Source organism: Tyto alba, unplaced genomic scaffold (genome assembly GCF_018691265.1).
Source record: "Tyto alba isolate M040663 unplaced genomic scaffold, T.alba_DEE_v4.0 Super-Scaffold_44, whole genome shotgun sequence".
In the NCBI taxonomy this organism is placed as follows: domain Eukaryota; kingdom Metazoa; phylum Chordata; class Aves; order Strigiformes; family Tytonidae; genus Tyto; species Tyto alba.
In genome coordinates, this window is record NW_024881320.1 from 13,289,469 (window position 1) to 13,312,161 (window position 22,693).

At 40.9% G+C, this 22,693-nt stretch overlaps 1 protein-coding gene across 3 annotated transcripts in view; it reads left to right on the forward strand.

Moving 5' to 3' along the window:
• TAOK3 (TAO kinase 3) overlaps positions 1-22,693 on the forward strand; it is a 95,826-nt gene that overhangs the window by 59,336 nt on the left and 13,797 nt on the right. For 2 of the 3 annotated variants that reach the window (XM_042805731.1, XM_042805730.1), the window contains exons 12-14: positions 6,078-6,245; positions 9,180-9,386; positions 19,382-19,516. In XM_042805731.1, the coding sequence (XP_042661665.1) occupies positions 6,078-6,245; positions 9,180-9,386; positions 19,382-19,516 (510 nt within the window). The remainder of the gene's footprint in view (positions 1-6,077; positions 6,246-9,179; positions 9,387-19,381; positions 19,517-22,693) is intronic. The other variant, XM_042805732.1, reaches the window with a different exon arrangement.

Sequence of the window (22,693 nt, forward strand, 5' to 3'; positions counted from 1 at the left end):
CTTTAACTGAAAGTATTATTGAGGACAAACAAGTCCAGAGCTGGGTTAGTTACATCTGTGCTGTGGAAGTGAATTCCAACCAGTAGTTTTCTGTGTCATCAGGACTTAGGAGTGTTTCTGACTGCTTTGATGAAGAAGGAATTTTTACCAGCCTCTCTGCAGTGCTCTGCTGCCAGTAGGATGCCCTGGGTTGTGACCGTGCTGGTCTATGTGGTCTCTGAAAAAGCAAATGGAAATGAGGGAGGAAACTGGAGGCAACCCTGTTCACCCTCTAAATGGGGGCAGAGGGAGCGGGAAAACTGTAATGTGGTGCAGCTTGTGTGAAAATGAAGAACTTTTTGGAACAGTTACACAGTTTTGTGTAAAGTAATATAATTATTTGCTCCTTCTTGTTTTTTTGTTTTTTTTTTTTTCTTCCTGCTCACTATCTCCAGTTAAAGAAAAATGTTACTTTTCTGTTGTGTAACAGGCAATACTTGCTACAAAGCTTATATGCAATTTCAGTGAGATTTAAGGCTTGTAATTTGCTGCAGACTTTCACTGTGAAAGTGATAGAAAATCTAAAAAGCCATTTTAATTGCTACTCAAAATCTAGACTTAACAGTCTTGATAAAATGCATAGGCAATAGCAAATCTTTTGCAGAGGTAGTAGTACTTTGAGAATTATGCTCTACGTGATCATAGGATTGAACTCTTAATAAAGATTTACAGATAGTGGCTGATTGTTTAAAGGAACGTGGGTATTAGAGATGGAAAGACTGAATGACTTAAGTTTATCTCCTGGCCAGAGCAGGATTGTTCTGTGTGGGGTGCTCTGAACTGTTCTGTCTTGTCCTTTTTCTGATGCAGATGAAGCTCAGGAAGGTTATCTTGACCTTTTTTTCTCCAGCAATGCTAATGTGAGCATGATTAATTCTTTATCTGTTCATACCTTCTGAATATGTATCTTTTCATGATCTTTCTGCCTGATCTCAGTTCAGCTTTCGTTTTTGCTCTGTTCTTGTAAATCATTCATCTGGGCCTTTCTGATCCACTTTTTGGTTTGTTGTGTGGTTTTTGTTTTGTTTTGTTTTGTTTTTTTTCTAAAGCTGCTCTGGATGGATGGGCATTTCTGGCACTAATATACATAGCATGAAATGCTACTCCGGGTGTGGTTATGTGGGAGCTGGAAAAGGTTGGCTCTGATCTGCTTTGTGGTATACAGTAGGAGGTTTTGATGCTGTGTTCTTTTGACTGCTGTCTGGTGCAGAAGTCCTGACAACTTTATTGATTAGTTCCAACTGTAGATCCCTCCTTACATTATTACTCGCCAAACATACTCTGCATCTATTTTTTTAATTGTGTATTTCCAGACATCACAGTTGTTTTTCAACTTCTCTCTCTAGTCATGCAATGTTATATTTCTATCTGTGTTTATGATCTCCATTTTTCCAAACATTTCTTTGTCATGGATGAGTTTTGAGCAATTCCTCTTGATTCATTAATATCTTGTAATGTGTTTCCTTCTTTTCTGTATTCATGCATCATACCTAGTTGTTAAAAGTAGCACTAACCTAGGATAGGCCTAGGTCAACTACTTCCCCCAATCAAACCACTAAAACCAAAAGTTGTCTGTGTTGCTTTAATAGTTTCTGTACCGAACCCAGTTAGTTAGAACTTGGTTTAGAAATAACTGTATTGTTTTGGAAAGTGCCACGTATGGGTTCATGCCAAGAGCTTGTAGGAGGGAGACCTGTGCTGGGAGTGATGTGTCCAGAGTTTGGCAAAATTTTGTCAGTGAATCATAAATCAGTTCCAGTTTAAGTCATTGGGTTTCCGTTTACCTGAGAAGTATAGGAACTGCTTCAAACACCAAGGGCTTTGTGTTTGGGAAATTCAGGAGCAGCCTTCTGTTAGAAGATAGGGATGTGTGAAATCCTGTCCAGCCCCTTTTTTCCACCGGGCTTTTTTCTTTTAAGTATTTCCTTTCTTTAAAATTGATTAGTGGCCCTGTTATTCCTCTGGTTGCCGTACATAGCTGCTGGTGAGAATTGCATGGCATGCTGCTGTTCCACACCAGGTAAACAGGACTCAGTTTTTCCTTAAATATTTGAGCAGAGGAATTGCTAGCTCCATTGAGTGTTTTGCTTTATTTCCACAGTAGGTTAGATTGCTGCTCTGTGTCTACCTGACAGCCTTTTCATGCTGATTTTTGTTCTAAGGCTACCATTCAGCCTTTGTTTTATGGCTTCTCTTGTTGCTCTTTCAGCTCAGTAAAATGCATTTTCATGGATGTTTCTGAGCCTCTTGGTTCTGGAAGAGAGAAATCGAAACCCTGTGCTCTTTACTGAACAGCTAGCTTTGCACTTGCTTCTGTCCTTGCTTTAAGCCTGGACCATATAGAATATTTAACTCTCATGCCTTCACTCTCCAGGTAAAGGCTGATGAACGAGCTTGTTTGTACTCTCTCTTCGGCGCCTGGTATATTTTTTTCCTGTGATACATTTGTGCTGTGGCACATAACCAGCGTTTTGTTCTCTGGTTCTGCTTGCAGCACCCTGACAATCCTTTGACCAGCTAATAGGTTTATGTTGTGGGTTTCAGAATGATTCATTCATGTGGATTGGCAGCCTTTCTGCTCTCTAGGAATAGTGTAAGTTCATTGAAGGATATGATTTCATGAGTACCTTAGGTTGGAGTCTGTGCAAACAATTGGAGCTGAGATCTTATTCTTAAATTATGCATATTCAGTCTTTTTATTTGGTTTTAGACTTTCGGAACAGTACCTTAGATGTTGCCTCCTGCAGTAGCTCTCCCTAAAGCTTGTTAGATTATAAGATTGAAGATCTTTTTGTCTTTTGAGGGTTTTTCACTTGTGTATGGTAAACAAGGATAGAGCAAATCTTTTGTGGCCACATTTTCCTAGAGAAGTAGATTTTAAATGATGTATTTGAGAATTAATTCAGTTTCCATTCACTATCCCAGATGAAAATAGTCAAATGACTGTAGTGATATTAAAATGCAGTTGAAATAAAAAATAAATAAAAAAATAACAAACAGCAAACAAACCAAACCCCCAAAACTATCTCGCTAATATTTTTCACTTTTAAAATTAAAAGCAATTTTAGAATTTGTTTTAAACACTTCTTCCCTATTTTTCTTGGCTTGCCTGACATTCCCAGGAGTCTTGAGTTCGGTTAGTCACTCTTCCAGCCAACTTGGTACATGTCTTTAGACTAACCTCTCCCTCCCCTTGAGTCCATTTTGGTTTTGTTGTTCGCTTGTTTGTTGGTTTGGTTTTTTTTGTTTTTTTTTTTTTTTCTTTCAAGTTGGAGAATGCAGACAAATTAAGTCCTTTCAGCCATCATTTCTTAGTGTTGCACAGTACCTAGCAGAGGGGTCCCTACATCTTTTATGTGCAATTTAGACAAACAGATAATGTGAGCAGTCAAAATTATATTCTTGTTATGAAAGAGCCTTTTGGTTTTCACTTTCGTGCATCTGCCCTACAGTTTCTATGTGGTCACGTTCCGATATTTGAGTAGTGCTTGAGTATGAAGCACATAGTCTTTCCAGTGAAATTAGTGTTTGCACTGCTAAAGAATATGCATAAACAATTAGTCACTGAACATATAAGATGGATTTAAGTTCAGGATCGTTGTTCCAAATGCATTACTGCTTTCTAAAAATTATTTACAATGAGATAAAAGTGTTTACCTTTTTTCTAATCATAGATAAGCTGCAGATTGTTGCTGTTTACAGAGAAATAAATAGTGGTTATCTGCACTGAAGAGCAGAAATGATTCATTTTGCTTCTGTGTGAAGTGATGTTTAGAACTTCTAGCTATAATTCAAAAATAAACACCATCACTACTAGCAAAAAATTGATAGTGAAATGATTAGCTGTTCCCATTAGCAAAACTCAAATGCACAAGAGTTTGAATTCAATTAAAAACAAGAAATAAGCTTGTGGCATGATACTGTCCATGTTTATTTACAAATCATTAAAAGACAATCAGGTCGTCCTTCCAACTTCTTTGTATAAGACTCCTGTTTTAAGGAGGACTGGGTTTCATGTATCGATTACGCCAGCTACAGTTGAATGTATTAGTTCTTGACCTTCAGGTATGGCAACACATCTCAGGTAGAGATGCTTTTCCCTGTCCTATGGGACCCTGAGTTGACCAGGTGTGGGAAGAGCTGTGAGACCAAGTGGGCAGATGTGATCCTCCTGGGAATTTCTTTGCAGGTGGGGTCCAGCTGTTGAGGCTCTAACAAAAGGCCATTGTGGAATTTGCAACACAGGGTGGAGAACAATTGTTTCCCCATTTCTCTCTTTCATTGTTAATGTTTCTAGAAATGTGTTGAAAATGTTTGTGCCTTCAAGCCATCTCCTGTGGTACAGTACTGTCCTGATGTAACCCCAACTGGCAACTAAGCACCATGCAGCTGCTTGCTCACTCCTCCCCCACGGTGGGATGGGAGGAGAATGGGAAAGGGGGGAAAAAAAAGTGAAACTCATAGGTTGAGATAAGAACACCTTAATATTTGAAATAAAGTGAAACACCATGATGATTGTGATGATAATAATAATAGTAATGAAAAGGAAGATAACAAAAAGAGAGAGAAATAAAACCCAAGAAAGACAAGTGATGCACAGTGCAATTGCTCACCACGCACTGACGAGTGGTCAGCCAGTCCCTGCGCACTGCTCTGCTCCTCCTAGCCAATGCCCCTCAGTTTATATACTGGGCATGATGTCATATGGTATGGAATATTCCTTTGGCTTGTGTCATCTGTCCTGGCTGGGTCCCCTCTCAACTTCTTGTGCCCCTCCAGCTTTCTTGCTGTCAGGGTGTGAGAAGATGGAAAAATCTTTGACTTAGTTTCTAGTTGTTGCTAAGTAGGGTTTAAACATCACTGTGTTATCCATATTATTCTCATACTAAATCCAAAACACAACGCTATAGTGGCTATTAGGATGAAAATTAACTCTCTCCCAGCTGAAACCAGGACACATACTAAGCAGCATACTCAACTGTAATGATACCATATAGAATATTGGCAAGTGTATACTCAAGCTGCCTACTTTAGTCAAAGGTTAAATCGGAAAGTGGCAAGGCTTTCATACTCTGCTGCCAGTTGTACAGTTCAGAAGAATGTGTTAAGTCAGAGAAGAGCTTTTAATCATACATTTAAATTTTATGGAAGAATTTATTATGAAGCCTGCACTTCATTTATTATGAAGCCTGAGCTTCTAGCACCTCCTTAGCAAGGGTTGGTAAGAACATGATTTTAGTTTAACTATAGCTACAAATGTTTTGAGTATAAAAAACCCCTTGCAGTGTTTTTTTGTATGAATCGGAATAGATAGGTGCAGGATAAATCTTGGCATGAAGCTTAGGCAGGTAGTCTTGCATAATCAGGATCAATTCTTCTTTGTCCTTTATTCATTTTGTTCATTCTGAAGTCCTGTGCCTTTGTAAGGTTTGAAGCTGCATCGCCTTGTACCTAGTATGCTTCGAGTGAATGAGCTCAGGAAGGGACAAATCAGCTGTGTTGCCTGGAGAGCTCAGAAAACCTGACCCTGGTTCAAACTATTTCACTTCAGACAGAAAAGTGAATCAGGGAATCAGGGCTAAAGAGAGCTTGCGAAGGGTCAGCCAGGGCTCACGCCTCTCTGTCCACTACCCTGCCACTGCTGCTGGGCCTGTGCGCTTGTGTACACACATACAGCAGTTTCAAGCAGCAAAGTGATTTTGCCTCACTGCTCTGTACTCTGCATTTGATGGAGTTCTGTGCTGGAGCGGTTCTTCTGACTTCTGAACAAAACGTTTTGCAGCCTACACTTCAAAACTCATAGTGTGTAGCATGCTTGGTTTGGTTATTTGACATAGCATTGAGCATGGTTGCTGTATCCAGTGCTCAGCGTGTTTGGAGTATTTTGTAATGGGTATTACCAATTACTGAGTATGAACAGACCAATTACTGAATATGAACTGTCGTTTCAAATGTCTCAAAGTCACTGTGTCCCTGTTTTTATATCAAACATACTGGCATAATGTCTGAAACCAGGTGTTTTATTTCCTTTGATTTAGCATGATTTTGTTCGCCGAGACCGACCACCAAGGGTACTAATAGACCTCATACAAAGGACAAAAGATGCAGTACGTGAATTGGATAACCTTCAGTACCGGAAAATGAAGAAAATCCTTTTCCAGGAGACTCGGAATGGCCCACTGACCGAGTCTCAAGAAGAGGAGGAGGTATTTCTGTTTTGTTACCCCATTTGCACTGTTATAAATAATTCTAGGGCAAGTGACATGTTCCTGTCCTTAAGGGGGCAGAACAAGCACAGCCTAGGTGAGGATGCAGTCCATGTTGTTGGAGTATCATCTGGATCAGCAGAGAGACAGGGTAGGGTAGTGAGCGATAATAGCCTTTACTCAATGTTAGATGTGCGTTTATTGGCAGCTTTAAAACTTTGGATTTTTTTCCAATGGTGGCCTTTCTTCTGAAAGCTTTAGGGAAGAAACTCGTTTGGAGGGAGATTCTCTGTGAGAACAAAGTGGCTCACAGCCTATGTAAAGGAGGATCTGTTGACGGTCCAAGCTTTTATTTCTCATAAGCACAGTCAAGACCACTTGATTAATGTTAATATTTTTCCAATTACCATAACTCTGTAGTAAAGTAATTGGCCTATAATGAACTGAAAAGCAAATCACCAAATTAGTAAGACTTATTTTTCAAAATTCTTTAATGTTAAAGAAAAAGGTTAAAGACATAAAATTCAGCTTCAGTTTAAATCTTGTATAACAAACAACCCACTTAATCAGTGTATGATAATTGACAGTAACAGTGGCTTAAAGAAGGAAATCAGTCATCTTTCAATTGATGAGCTTAGATGGAAATTAATGTCATTTGGTGCAGACACATTAGATAAATAGATCCATGACTGGTTCTCAACAAAAAAATTGACAGGCACATGGAAGTTTGTATTCCTTTTTGCTGCAGTGTAGTCAGATAATATGCAGTGGGATACCCACACTCAGCATATATTCAGGGACTTGGTTTTGAGGTTAGTGTACGTCAAACGTTCCTTTAAAGCTAAACTAGAGTTCTTGTTTAAGAAATGGGTGAGCCTGGGTGTCAGGTAGGAGAGCATACAGAAGGAGGGGGACTGGCATTTAGCACTGTCCTTCACTTTGGAGGAGATGCACAAAAGGAGCAAGAACAGCAACCACTGTGATTAAAGCTGCCAGGTGCTTCTTTCTGTTCTAACCCTCTGGCTAGCCAACTTCTAAACCTCGAGCTTAGGCAGGGGGTGGGGGGATTGTCAAACTTCTGCACTGAAACCTTCAAGCTTTCTCTACCCATGTGTGAAAAGCATGTGTGAAAACCCTGAGTGACAGGGTAGGAAAGTGCAAAGGGATAGGTTTCCCGCCTGACTGTTCAGCAGATCCAAGCTGAACAGCTAAGTGGGATACATGTGGTAGTAGTTGACTCCAAGATGTATAATCTTCTGTTCCTCCTGTCCCCACGCCTCAAAAGGGGGGAAAAAGAGTTATCGTATCTCTAGGAATTAACACTCTAATGAAGCTCACACTCTGCATGTGCACAGCATGCTCTGCACTGCGTTTTACCACTGAGCTTGTGTGCCACAAAAGGTTATATTGCTCGTGTGTGTCACTAACTTGGCAGTGAAAGGAAAGCATAGCACGTGCTTCAGTTACTATTTAACTGCTTAACAAGAAGCTGCTCAACCCTAAATGCCCCAAGACAGCTCCCTTTTCTACCTTAGACTTTCTAAGGTGGAAAAAGAGCATTACAAATCTTTTTAGCACTCAAAATGTTACTAATGCTTTCCTCAGAGCTCTTTCAAGAAAGTTAAGGTCATTTGGAAAGTATGCATATGCAACCTTAATGTTGACTTCCTGATTGAAATCTCATCTCTGTCCTTTGTGCATACACATTCATTAATTACATAGCCATATACTCATCTCAGATGCTTCATTATGTTATTTCTTCTGCAACTTTGAAAATATTTCCAGGATGCATATATATTCTCATGTGCATATGTTCTCTGTAAAATAGTATTATTTTGGATTTTAAGTGCTCTCACACAGGCTCTGAATGATCTGCTGATTGCTTAAAAAATAATCACACAATCACATACAAATCTGTCAAGCCTGTCAATTTTACCTTTCTGTTGGTTTCCAGCAAAATGAGTACCCTGATAATTGATTGGTAATGTAATTCTCCCCAAGCTCACTTTGGAGGCCAGGATAAACTGGGTGCAGTAGCAAGCCATTTATTTTAGTGAATCAAGGCTGTTTTGGACCAGGAGCTGAAGGATATTCGGAGTTCTTGGTCCTCACAGTGAACTCCTTGCAAGCCTCTTCCGTGCCACTAGTTAATTACAAAGGACTCCAGAAATTCTCTAAATCGGTCCAGATTAAACTCATACTGTGGGAATACTGCGCTTGTGTGAGTATGCAACAAGCAAAAAGGCTGCTAACTTCAGATTATCTGTAGAATCAAAAATATGTCCTGTATGAGGAATACTTCTTTATGTATATCTAAGTAAATTACAACAGTTTTAATCACTGTAATAATGCAGGGTCTTCTGAGTCAGCGTAAAGGTGAATGAAGATTTTTATCTTGGCTGAAAACACAAGGTTAAAGGGGTTTTTAGTTTGACAAAATGTAACTGCTGACTGCTTGGGACATGGAGGTTAAAACCTCTACACCTGTTAAGCACCATGTGATATTTATCAAATAATAAACAAATGGTTCATTGTCTTACATCTTTTCTGATTCACAGAAGGTGTTGTAATATATCCTGACCTGAAACATTGTTTTAATACCAATTTAGATTGTTCTTTCAACCAGCCATCCAGTATTCCTGGATGTCTCCTATTCAGGCCAAGACCCATGCCCAGACTTACTGATATGTGGAAAAAACTGGTTTGAAGCCTGATGTAATAAGATTGCAGGGGAAAAGGCAAAAGTTAACTGCCCCATATGGAGTATTTCATAATCCAAGCAGCCTTGAGAAATTTAGTTGCCAAAATAACAAGCAAAGAACCTTTAACTCTGCAGAGTCTCCTCTAAAACTAACTTTGGGCATTGGAGGCACATGCACATGCTGGGCAGGTGATCTCCTGCAGTATTTGTAACTGATGCCCCTTGTTTTATAGGACAGTGAGCATGGATCAAACCTGAGTAGGAAGATGGACAGTCTGGGCAGCAACCATTCCATCCCAAGCATGTCTGTGAGCACAGGCAGTCAGAGCAGCAGTGTGAGCAGCATGCAGGAGGTCCTGGATGAGAGCAGCCCTGAACTGGTCATGATGCATAGTGACGAGAGCACAATTAATTCCACTTCCTCCGTTGTTCATAAGAAGGTATGTTCTCTGGTGCTCTCCATAGCTTCCCACAGTCCCTGCTATTGCTCACGTTGGCTCACCCACGTAGGGCCCAACAATCAGTGTGCTGTGGTCTTGTGCTGAGCCATCTGCTGAGAGCAGGAGCTGGTGCCGGGCTTGCCAGAATCCTGTTCTGTGGGGTTTTTTTTGTTTGTTTGTTTTGGTTTTTGTTGTTCTTTAAAAGCTAAATTGCATTTAAATAACCTCTGAAAATAAAGAGGCTGCTGATGAAAGGTAGCGCTGTCAGTGTCTAGGCAGGGTTCACACAGGCTTACTGCATGCCTCCTTACCCGGCCCTGCATGTGCACTTCTTCATCTCTGCTTGAAACATCAGTCCTTGTTTCCTTGTGAATGATGGTACTGTATTATGTGGTATGGTGACAAGCGGTCGTAGCTAAGCTAACCATTTACCAGTCACAGTGTATGATTAAAATCTGCTTGCACTTGGATTTCCCTCATGAGAAGTGGAAGTGTGCAGAACTCTGGACCCTTCCCACGAGGTATGTTTTGAGTCAAGTTCCACTCAATGCTTTTCTGCTCTTTTGCTGCATGTTGTGATCTGTTGCCTTTCATTTTCTTAGTGCAAGGTATCAAGCTAAAGTTGTCTAGCTGTAAGTCAGCATCTAATCTAAGATTGTTTGACTAAAATAATTTTGGCTTGGCCTTAGCAGGGTCATTTGCTAGTGGGCAGTAAAATGTAGGTTGTTTGTGTGATTGCATTTGCAAAGAGCTTCAAAGTGTATGTGTGCTTTTTGCCAAAGGACCTAAAACGTTACAGCAGCATGAAAAGTATGAATTACTCATTTGGAAGGTTACAGTAAAGCCTAATTTTAATTAACTAAATATTTGCAAGCAATTTTTTCTCCCGAAATGCAGTGTTTGGGTAATTGAATATTGAAGAACTTAGAAAGATCTCAATAAATTTTGTCTTCAACAAAAGATTGCCTTACGTATTTAAAAATACTTGCAGATAAGTTGCATGGGCTTCAGGGATTTACATTTTTCTGAAGTACATTTGCAATAGCATCTTTAGAGAAGATTTTATTTTCACCTTTCTGAAAAAACAGTGATAGATACAAAATGCCAGTCTGAGGAACCATCCTGCATGAAGAGCGGCACAACTGATTTTATGTTCTGGATGATTATAGCTGGACCTCTTTCTCATTTTGTGTAGGCTTCAGAAATGTGTATTAACTTTAATTTCACATTGTTGAGTAGTCATATTTATGTATGCATTGAAATAGAAGTTTGAGGGACTGATTTACACAGTAGTCATATGTTGCAATATTACTGACTGATCAGTGTCACTACAGTTGATGAAAGCAAAATGTGATCCACTCCCATCAGACATAAATTGCATTTGTGAAAGAAGTATAATACCTGCTTGTTTTATGAATAATACTTCGTTTTATAGTGAGTGTATGACACTTCTAAAGTACAAATACAGTAAGATTTCTGATGCTATGAATTCATTCATCTTAGACTTCTGTGTAGCTGTTGTTTTCTTGAGATTCAGATGTTCAGTTGAGTAGAATGCATAAACATGACACCACATGGATATTTTTGTATCTGGTTTGAAAAAACAGGGTTTCTTGCACACTTGTGCAAGATCACTTGTAGATCACTTAACATGGGTGTTTTAGGGTAATTTTGGAAGCACAAAACCCGGATCTGCACTGATGATCTTTACAAAATAGTTAAGAATTGGCTGTGATTACTGATTCTTGCAGTGGAGTAGATACCTTCTCAATTGGCAAATGTTACCTTCTGCTATATGTACACATAAGGCAAATTTAGACTATGTGTAGCAGGATGTATTCCAGCCTGCAGATGTATTGGTTTAATTTAGTACATATTTTTTTTTTCTCTGTTGCTTTGGGGAATGCAATTCTAAATGGAAAACTGCTTCATTTGTATATTATGTATATATTAATACATGTGAAAAGACTAAAATTGGAACAGGACACTTCAGGGGGTTTTATATACACATACATCCCACTCTCTTTTCAAGGTGAAGTTCCTTATTCTGAAAAGACATCAGTTTGTCTTTGTGCTTGCTTTAACTGTGCTTCTGTAAACTGCGATGAAGCTGATCCACACAACTTGGTTTTGTTCTAGCAGGTGAAAGTAGGGAATGCTGAGTTTGGTAGCACTCTGGAGCCTAATCACGAACAAAATGGAAAGAATCTGGGGTTCAAGCTTAAATTTAAGCTTTTGTTTTGCATTTAATCAGCCTTTAAAGGCTAATAACAAAATTCTGATGAACATAATTAGCCAGCTGTCTCCATTATGTGGGCATAGGGTCACATATGGGATTGTTTTGGTATTGGTCAAATCAAGGTGTTGTGTAAAATTACGGTATTCCACAAATGTGTTAATTAACAACCTCTGGATGTACCAGACTGTGTAAAGTGACCAAGATGGCAAAATTGCCTAGACTGTTGCTTAATATTTTCTAAGGCTCAAAGCTCTAAGTGTTGGAGACCTTTTAATTTCTTTGGCCCACAGCCCCAGAATGCCACGTGCAATTGTAAAATGTAGGATGAAAGAGTCTGTGTTCATATGTGAAATATAATTTCCAGCCTTCAGTGCTTCAGTTTGCTGCTTGGTGTGAAGAGCCAGTCTGGAGTGGCATTCACTTGGTGTAAATCAGGAGCAGACCTCAGGCTCTCACTACATCATCTGTATAGCGCTAGGCTGGGAGAAGCTTTGAGCATCCCCAACAAGCACTCCTACCATCTACACTGTGACCAACTACTGAGACAAAGGCAAAGTGTAAGAAACAGACTGATGTAGTAAAAGCATTTGTAAACAATTTTTTTTCTTTCTTTCTTTCTTTTTTTTTTCTTTTTTTTTTTTTTTTAACAGCTGCTAGTTGGCTGTAACTTCCAAAAATGTTTGTGGTCACAGGGTAAGTGAAATGACCTGCTTCTGATCTGGTTAATTTTTACTGGCTATACTAGATCAGGATAGCCAAGATATTTGGGTTTTGCATAATGGAGAACAGCATTTGTGATAAATCTCCCATGAAAAGCAGTCACAGCCTCACCCCTTCCGCAATACAAAAGCTTTGGGGCAGCAGTAGAGCTACATGTTTCTAAACTTGTGCTTAGAACAAAGGTGACTCCCACCTATCAGCAGAGTAGAACTTGTAGATTGGAAGAAAAATCACTGGACAGGAAGAAAATAATAATAATAATAATAATAATAATAATAATAATAATAATAATAATAATAATAATAATAATCCCTAATTGAATATGTAGCTTTTTATATAACTTAGCTTATAGCTGGGTCCTAAGCTCCTGGGAGGAAGAAAATTGCAATCATGTCTGCTACTCAGGCAGGAAGCCTGCATCTTCCCTTCCTGAGATCTCAGTCTACCCTCAGGACCAAAGACTGCTTCCCCAGGAGGATGCCTTGATCACCAGCAAATTCTTTACAGGAAATTCAGTTGTTCAGCTTGGATGATCTGTCCTGCTAGGAACTCTTCTTTGCCCCTTTGCAGGTTTCAGATTGGTGATGTCCTCCATGTAAGCTGCAAAATGATCAATGTAAGAGTTCTAGTTTTCTAATGTCTCTCTTTTGAGGATAATTAACAGAACTGGGCTGCTCCATCCAATGATCATCTTACCTATGGGAACACATCTTGTGTCCATCTTCTGTTGGGAGCGGAGTCAGTTTTTCAGCTGCAGGGGTTGAGAACAGAAGAGTAAATCTGAGAGGGGGTTGGGGGGGGGGGGGGGAAAGACAAAATCGGGCAGGGAGTTAAACTCCAAATATACATTGTACTTCAAAGACACATAACGCAGATGTTAAAAGCAGATAGGTATCAGTTAATTCATCTTAAAATGAGGATGAAGGTTTCAGCTCCCTGAGAATATAGGCATCAGTTGATGCATTGTAGGTAGTTTGTCATATGCTCTGTTCAACTGCTAGTATATGTCAGTGTGTGTACAGGTTGCTTCCCAGAAGTATTATTTTGTTGTCCTAAATGAAAATGCCAAGTGGCAGGATTTAAAATGCTCCCACGTGGTATTATTTTATTTCCATAAAACTTAATAATAGTAAAAAAGGTTGTTCTATTTTAATCTAAACAAAAAGCCAGTACAGTATTGTTTTGTTGAACTGCTGCTGTTGTTGCTATTACTTGCTTCAACCTTAACATCACCAGTACTTACAAAGATGAAACTTGGGCAATAAAAATGTCAGAGAAATATTCTAACTGAAATCTAGTTTATAACAAAGATAAAAGGAGGATGTTCGTAGTTGATCATCAGCAATTCTTGCCCAATGTCTGTAATAAAAACATACTTCTGTAATAACTGTTGCAACTTGAGTGACTTTCCAAATCCATTAAATTAACCTGTACCCACTGCCTATCACAGCCGTGGTTAATATGCAGCATTTGTGCTGAATTCTGTGGATGGAGAGCACTCTGGCATGGTGGCTCTATGTGAGTTAGAGCTGAGACAAAGCTGAGGATGTTTTCCTACATATCAAGATTTATGATTCATACTTGGAAAAGATGTTGGTTTTGAGATGTAAAGGATGTTTAGGTAATGACTTACTGAGTTTTGGCTTGCATGTGCTGGCAGCGATGACCCCTCGTGTACCTTCTGGAATCACATCAAGCAGGTTGGTGACATAAAGCCTTTTCTTGAAAGTCCCTTGATAGTTAAACCTCTCTGTAGGTTTTCAAGGCATTTAGTGCAATGTATTAAAATGAATGATGGCACACTGTTGTTTTTCTTGCTCTTTAAATTCTTAGAAGGTAGAGATTTGCTGCAATTCCATTAAAGTCCTTACTATGGCTCAGAAATTGCTTTCCTATTTGTCTAGGAAACTAGCAGTCCTTTCCAAGTTAGTGAATCCTCTTGTGTAAACAGTGTTTATGAAGGTTTTTATTTGGTGTGTATAACAAAAAATGCAGTGTGCAAGTGAGTGTTCCTTTTGAGGCAAAAGTTTAGATATTTCAGCTTTAGGCTGGTCCAGTGTGATCAGAGTTTGCAGTTGGGGTGTATGCTTGTTGCTAAATCAGCTGCTGAAGATAATGGGACTTCTTTTTCTGTTTGTATTTTGTTAATTCTTGTGTTTCATGCTTTGTCAGTGCAAGGGTTGCTTCAGCCATATGACAGTGTTATATACTGAAAAAAAGTAAATATTAAATATAATTTATAGATCTGTCTTCCCAGTTTTGCTGTGATTAAAATTGGAGGCAAAATTCTCATTGATTTTTTTGGTAGGAAAAAAATCAACTCCTATTTGCCTACTGAGTTGTTTTTTGTTTGCTTCTATAGTTTGCTTGTTCCAATTGTCTTCTGAGCAGGTATTTTATTCACCTAGGAAGCACTATTGCAGCAATATGTTTCTGTTGGGTTTTTTCCCCTAGTGTTTCTTGGAACAACCTACGTCTTTCTCTAAAAACAAAACAAAAAATATCAGTGTAATTATTAAGTGTTATCAGGAAGGAGTCTAGTCAGAATATCTTGAACGTAAAATGAAAGTACTGTTAGCAACATGCTGTTAGTGTTGCTCTTTCAAAATCTGTGGCAACAGTGTTAAGCAGATATTCCTGAAATGTTGTGCTGGTGTTGAGGGCAGGGGATGGTAAAGCCTTTTTTCAGTGTGGAGGATGAAAAAACAGTGTGTGGTAGAACTGGCATGGGACTCCTGAGAGCAAAATTCAGGTTCTTATTCTATAGGGTGACCTTGGGCAAGATTTACAGGTGAGATGCTCAGACAACACACTGGTGGTAGCCATTTAGATATCCAGCTGGAGGCCGCTTGCATCAGTTTGTCTGAACAAATGTTCTGACTGCTTCTCTGTGTCTCTGTTTATCTGGAGATTAACTTCACAAGAATGATTTTTAAATTATCTTTTAGGTTACTTATTAATCCATAATATACGTAGGAGTCCTGCCTTTTGGGTTTTTTTCATTGTTTTGGGGAGACATGCTCTTTAGCATCACTTAAGTAACTGGAAGCTCCACCGACTGACAGATAATACTGTAGGAATGTTTGAGAGTTTTTGTCCTGGCAAATTTGATCAGCAGTGTCAAAGCCCAGCCAAATACCCCCATTTGTTGTGATCAACTTGAAAACTGTTTATGTAACAGACAATACAGTCAGAAGAACAATTTATTTCTTTAGTAGGAAGTTGAAGATTCTAGACTGTTGACCCTAAATTTTAATGGTTTAATGTGAGTGGTGATCTGAGCATACTTGAAGCTGTATTCATAAGGCAAATACTGCAATAAACACAGAAAACAGATGGAAGGTGAATATACACAGAAGATACATTATTTTAAAAACAAACCAATGTTTGAACTTTGAATTTAGGGCTGAGAGATACCCTGAACCAAACTTGATGAGTTTCTGGGGTGCTTTTGATCAGATTTTACTTAGTAACTTGAGCTGAGATGCCAGTTTGGGATCTTTGTTTCCCACAAATCTGGAGCTAAAAGTTTGAAACAAAATTTCCTGATTTGTTCCAACATCTGAAAGGAGATATTTCTGTGTGTCTTAGCAAGCTTTTGGGAGAAGAGAAGAAAATAAAGTAAGAAGATAGAAATCTGTTTTCTGGGTTTGTAGGTAGATGTTTGTCATAGTAGCCATCAGTCATATTGTCTGAGGAAGGTTGGTGGAAATACAGCTACTCTTAGGCTTATTTGTTTTACATGTCTGTGTGGTACTGTAACTTGCTAGATTTGGTAACTCTTCACGTCAAGTGATACTATTTCCCATAGCATGACAGCTTTTCTGAAAAACGTTTTGCCTATTAAGGTTCCATAGGCTTAGTTGAGAGTTAATAGTAGTTACTTGCCTGATGCAGAAGCCTCAGATCCCAGATTAAGGGATGCCAAGGACAAGCACTGAGTTCTTTGTCCACTTGAAATTGGTCCTTTTGCTTGCTCAGTTGCAAAGGAATTTTCCCGTTCCTTCCCCAGCTCAATTTGAAATGGAGAATGCAGTTAATTCACATTCCTGAAGGGCAATTAGATTCTGCTGTGAGCTTCTTATGTGGACTGAACTATCTAGAAGTTCCATAAAACAAAACCAGGATGACATTCTGCCCTCTAAGAGTCCACCTCTCAGATAACAGAAAGTAACCCACAGATTCATTTCCCCATATAAGAATTACAATTTCAACGAGTCATTTTAGGTGGTGTTTTGGATCATTCTGAAAAATCTGAATGCCCATTTTAAAGTGGTTTTTGGTTTTTTTGTTTGTTTCTTTTTTTTTTCAGTGATTTGCTGCTTCTCTGGTTTTAATATTTCACATTGACCTTGGCATACTAATGTAATGGAGAGAGGGAAGATGGTCCAGGGTTTGGGGTATTTCTAGCAGACGTTAGGAACTTTGTACGTTTACATGTGCTGCTGCAGGCTTTGTGTATGACCATGAGTAATATTTGTCCTCTTTCCACCCTAATTTCATAGCTACAGTAGAGGAATAATAGCTCCTTTGTACTGTTGTTTCTCTTCAGTCCTCCATGGTTCAGATGGGCAAGTCTTGTATAGATCTTTACCACAGGACTTTTTTGTTCAGCTTTATTTTGTGTGTGAGATGCTCCAGTTACAGCCTGTAACAAAGGAATTCCCTTTTGCAGTGGCTGGCTTCCGTTCCCTTGCTCTAGCTTGCTTCGTACCAGTGCATTCAGGTGAGGCTGTGTTTGCACAAGCCCCAAAGAGCCAGATTTTCTCTGCAGAGCTGCTCGTTGGAGAGTGAGAGGCCAAGTTCAGTGTTGCTTCCATCACTGCCCCTTGCCTGGCTAGTGGGCTGTTGTGCCAGAAGGCTTCCAAAACACATCAGTAGAAATACCAAACTAAAAGGTGATGCTAGTAGCCAGCCTGTCAGCTTTGGGTTATCTGGGGTATCCTTAATTGTATTTCAGAGTCCTTCTTACACCTACTTGATAGGCCAGAGTGTTGCAAAGCTATAGAAAATGGGATTGATATACTTCTAGTGAAGCCATGAGTCCTATTAAATTGATACTGTGAAACTTTAAATGTTTTATCAAGAGTTTTTTTGGTATGACTGTTCTACAGCCTAAGACATACCTTTCTCAGGAGAGCATGCAAGTCTGAGAGCCCTGCCTGTCATACGAATATGCACAAATTGAAAATCTAAGATCAGCCCAACTGCCAGTAATAGCTCTTCTGTAACCCTGCCTTCCCCTGTTAAGGCAGTGCAACAAAGTCCAGTATAAGGATGGCTGATATGAAACTGCAACTTATTACACCCTGTAGTCCTACTACTTCTATGGAAGACTGTCCTTTTTAACTGTTTTAGCTTATTCTGTCTCCCTCGGATGGGTATGGAGGAGCCGGTGCAGGCTTGGCTCTGTGGTGGTCTTGGCCATTGTGCCCTCTCCATGCAGAGACAGTTGAAAGGTGAGCATAGAGTGGAAGCACTCAAAATGAAGGATATGAGAAAAGGTATTGGGTTTAAATCCATGTATCGTTCAGCTCTTTATGTCAGCGTTTCTGTACCTGTTTGGCTTTTGCTTGAAATCATTTATGGAATCATATTGCAAGTGGCTGAATGTGTATGGTCCAGACTGGAAGCAACTAGAAATTGAGGACAGCAGAGAGGGAAACAAATGTCTGCAAGTGGGAAAGAAGCACCAGTACAACAGCAGTGTCATGGTGGAGGTGCTGCCCCATATTGACTGGTTTCTCACCACAGGGCTTTCTGACCTTACTGGTGTCTGGCCCAGCAGGGTGACAACGCTGCTTCTGCTCGCCTCCACACACCTGGGGCATGGAGGCACCCATTCTCTGCAAGGGTTGGTGTCTTTTATTTGCCTTTTGGCACAGGTGCTTGTGGCCTTTATTTTGCACCCCTGACAGTTGGAAGCTTGATTTAATTCAGGAAGAATCTCGGTTTTCCTTTGAGGTTTTTTTTTTAGGGGCTGGAGCTTGAGGATGGGAGACACGAAACTGTGGTAGATGGCAGCGTGGCAGATGTGCCAACGCCGGCTGCCCCGCGGAGCCCGCGCTGCTGGGCAGGCTGCGGTGGGAGGCAGCGGGACGCGCCTGGTGCCCAAAGGCTGCTCCGTCCTGAAGGCGTAGCCTATCTTTTGTCAGGCACCATTTCAGTTGGCAAGATTGTGGTGGTGGTTTTTGTTGGCCTTTGTGATTAGGGTCTCCCCTCTATACACTCGATGGAAGCTTTGTTCTGTTGTAAAACTTGCACGCGCCGTTTTGCAGACGCGCAGCCGCTCCTCACGAAGCCTTGCCAGCGAGCAAGGAGGAGGTTGCACCGGGAACCATTTGTGCTAAAACCTGTGAGCTGTTGCTTTAAAAGGGGGAAAAAAAAAAAAAAAAAAAAAATCCTTTGTGGGCTGCGGAGAGAAAGTGCTAGAACTGTGCAGGATCATGACTGGAAAGCAGGATCCCTGGGTGGTCACGGAAGCTCTCCTGGTCCTCTCCAGCCTGCCATGGTTTTAGCCAGGATGCTCCACAGCAGATAGCAAACAAGAGACAAAGAAAAACCCTACTGAGGACAAACCGCTTGGCAAAGGGAATGAGGCAAAATGTGTTAAAAGGGAACAGCATCTTCTTTGCTAGACATGGAAATCACGTTTTTAACAGGATTGCTCAGTTGCAGTGCTTGAACCCAACCTTTCTGAGGAGTCCGATTGCTCTGCATTGCTTTATGCTTTTGAGTCTTTTTTTTCTTTGCACATATGTAATACTGGAGGTTTAAAAAAAAAAAAAAAAAAAAAAAAAAAAAAAAAGAGCCAGGGATTCAGAAGGCATCCCGCTAGCGATCAGCTGACACGCCGAACCCAAGCCTGCAATGTGTTGCTTATTCATTTTGTACCGTGGGAGCTGCCGGGGCTAGCAGAGAGCTGAACTATGCCTCTCAAACAGCGGCGCTTGTGCAGACAGAGGGGTGAGAGAGAGGCAGCCGCCGCGGGAAGAGCACAGCCGGACTTTCTCCTTGTTTTTATCCATTTCTGCAGGATCATGTATTTATAAGGGATGAGGTGGGCCACAGGGATCGCAGGCCTGAGGTGCGGCCTACCCAGTCAGTGCAGAATCAGGCCCTCCACTACCGGAACCGAGAGCGCTTTGCCACAATCAAATCAGCATCTTTGGTAAGCAGCCACCCCACCCCACCTCCTCTCATCCCCTCTCCCTCTGCAAAGGGGTCAGGAAATTTTTTTCTCTCCTAATTATTTTTTTGTTGTTGTTGGCATAGCAACTAGATATTGCACTGAAAGATATTTTAGCTCTCTGTTTGTGAGATGTAAAATGTCGAATATATTTAATTTCTCTCTGTATTTCCAATATATGTGAGATAAGCCACCTTCCTGGGTGAAGTTAATATAATCTCAGTTGTATTTTTTCCCCCCCTCTTTTCCACCTATCTCTTTTGTTAATATGATTATTTGCATGTGCATAAAGTGTGTATATGTGCTTGTGTGAAATATGCTTACATGCTATGGAGATGCAGATGCAGATGGGTTTTGAAACAATAAGGTTGCTGCTTCCCGGCTGAGCTGCTGGCTGTTTTTTCATTCATTCATTTATTTCAAGCAACTGTACCGTGACTGCATTTTTCAGCTTGATCCCTAGGAAGGATTGCTGGGTTGCGATAACGGAGAGGGCTTACAGCAGGCTGTGGGCTTACAAAGAGGAGGGGGATGGGATGAATCCATCAAGATTTGTACTATTGCAAATGTGATTGCTGTGGATGCCTTTGTAGTAGGGAAAGGGGTGTGTGCCGGAAGAGTTAGTTGTCGTGCCGCCTCCCCCACCTCACACACACACGGGCTGCAGTCAGTAGCAACCTTCTTGAGGGAAAGGAGTGAAAAATGGCTTTTTAAAGCTAAAATAAATGCAATCTCAAATATTTCAGCCTGATGGTATTAGAGGTCAGATGGACAGGGAGCGTTAGAAAGTACCCACTGTTTGGCCATGGCACTTGTTCAGTGCTATGACATCATCCTAGACCAACCCCGAAATTACACCAGCAAGCCCTCCCCTTCTTGCTTTACCTCGCCTGAACGGTGGGGTTTTTCCTTCTATACCACCATTTCTTGATCCTCTGAATCGTTTCCCATTTCTACAGGCACAAGACAGTGTGTGTGTGTGTGTGTGTGTGTGTGTGACCACAGCTAAAGGTTGTGAGTGGAGGGAAGAAGCAGCAGCAGTGCCAGTAACCAAAATCTTTCTGTGTGGTGGTTGCTGCTGCTGCTGCTGTTAAAATCTAAAATGATGCTGTGGCATTCAGACTCCTGGCCAGATGCCTCATGGGCTGACATTTGAGGAGGGCATCTGAGTTCCATCTTTTGCAGGTGTACTTCTGGGTGTGCTCCCCAGGCTGGTGTCCCCTCCTGCCCCTTCCCTCCCTTCTACCCCCCAGTTTAAAGAGCGACCTAGAAATGTGTTTATTAGAGGACTTCATGGAGCACACCTAACACAGGCAGGATATCTGATCTCCTGGAGACCCTCTGCCTTGTGAATTTTTCTCTTTTGTATGTGTATCTGTGTGTGCATGCACCCAGTATAGTGCCAACACCACTGCCCACACTGAGCAAATAAAAGTAGGATCCAATTATGTTGGCTGGAGGGAAGAAATGATGGATGACTCCAGTGTCATACTTCAAACTTACATACAATTTCATTGATAAATAGATGTATGTGTTGAATATATTAATACTCCTTTACTCTCTGTGGAAATCTGCTGCACCTTCTGTTCTGCCTTCAGCAGCAGAGTCCATAACTCCTATCTTCCTTGAATATGTCATCCCTGGACTACTTGGGTGTCTTGAAGGTATTGCATGGCAATGCCCCCTTGGGAGCTGATGGAAGATGTTGGTGTGAAGGTATGGACTGAGGTCTTCCCAGACCCCTAAGCTCTGGGGAAGACGGCTCTTGTCCCAGGGTCACTCCTAAATCCCATGGCAGCCTCCTGTGGGGCTGGGACTGTGTCCACCTTAATTCCTTAGTCACTTGGATTTGCTAAATGTCTCTGCTTCAGTGACCAAGTGATGATAAAGGTGAAATTAATACTGAATGGGGAAAATGGTAGGGTTTTTGGAGAACTTTTACTGGTTTTCTGTGAAACATGGTCTGATACAGAGCATGTCTGGGCTCATGGTGGGAGGGCTTAGGGTGCATACTTAAGGTGTGCAGCACATACACAGCACAGTATCTTTTGGAAGAGAGGGAAGTCCCACACGTTAGCTTACTATGTTAGCCAGCAGGTTTGTGCCATGCAAAAGCTTTGTTGTCCCCACCACATGCACACATATCCCCTTCCCAGTATAGAGGGACGTTCCCAAAGCACCACCTTGGTACTACAGGCGGTGTTACTGTGTCCTTAGGTTCTGAGGTTATGTGGTGGGCGAGAAGTTTCCCTGTGTTTACAACAGCAATATTTTATTTCATTTCAGTTAACCTTGTGATGGGCTTTCCCTTTAATGATCTTTAATTTCCACCTCTTCATCTTCCAAAATGTAAATCTAGAGGAGGGAAAAAAAAAAAATAGGCAGCTAAGTTGAAACCTATTGCACAGAACATGAAGAATGCCAGCGTACGTGCTTGGGTTTGAAGTGCCAGCGTGGCTGTCAGCACGCTTTTTTATCACTATGCATTCGATCACCGCTCGGTGGCTGGATGATGTCAGTGGGTAGCAGTGCTGAATGCTGCTGCTCTTCTGGCCAAGGAAAAACTTCTTTCATGCCTGCCGCCTTGTCTCCTGCTTAAATATCTGTGAGGAGGGCAAGGTCAGCCACATAGCTGATAGGGGGAGAATGACATAAACATGCTTGGAATTTATAGTGTGAAACCAGAAATTCAGACTTCATTCATCTCTGTGTTAATTTACTCTTTCAGTGGCATCTTTAAAAAATTAATCTTGCGTGAGTGGGTGCTCAAGATCCCACAGTGTTAAAAACTGAGGAAACCAGCATGCTTTCATGGTTCCCTACATCATTGCTGCTGACTATCAGTTGGTTTCTCAGCAGCTGGGTACCACTTCTTGGGCACAGAATGGTTATGCAGTTGAGAGCATCAGGTGGCCTGTAGTGCAGAGAATCAGAAAATGGGAATTCTGACTCCAAATTCAATAACATGGGATGATACTTGGGGGTAAAAACTTCTTGTGGGATTTGCTGACCACCACCCCATAACATGAGAGCAGGGCAGCGTTGCAGAGAAGCACTGAGTCTGGGGGCCAGGGGCTGTGCCTGTTGCTTCACAGCTCTTCCTGCTGGGGAGGCCTTGGGCCCTCAAGTCCTTATTATTCACCCTTAGATCAGGATATT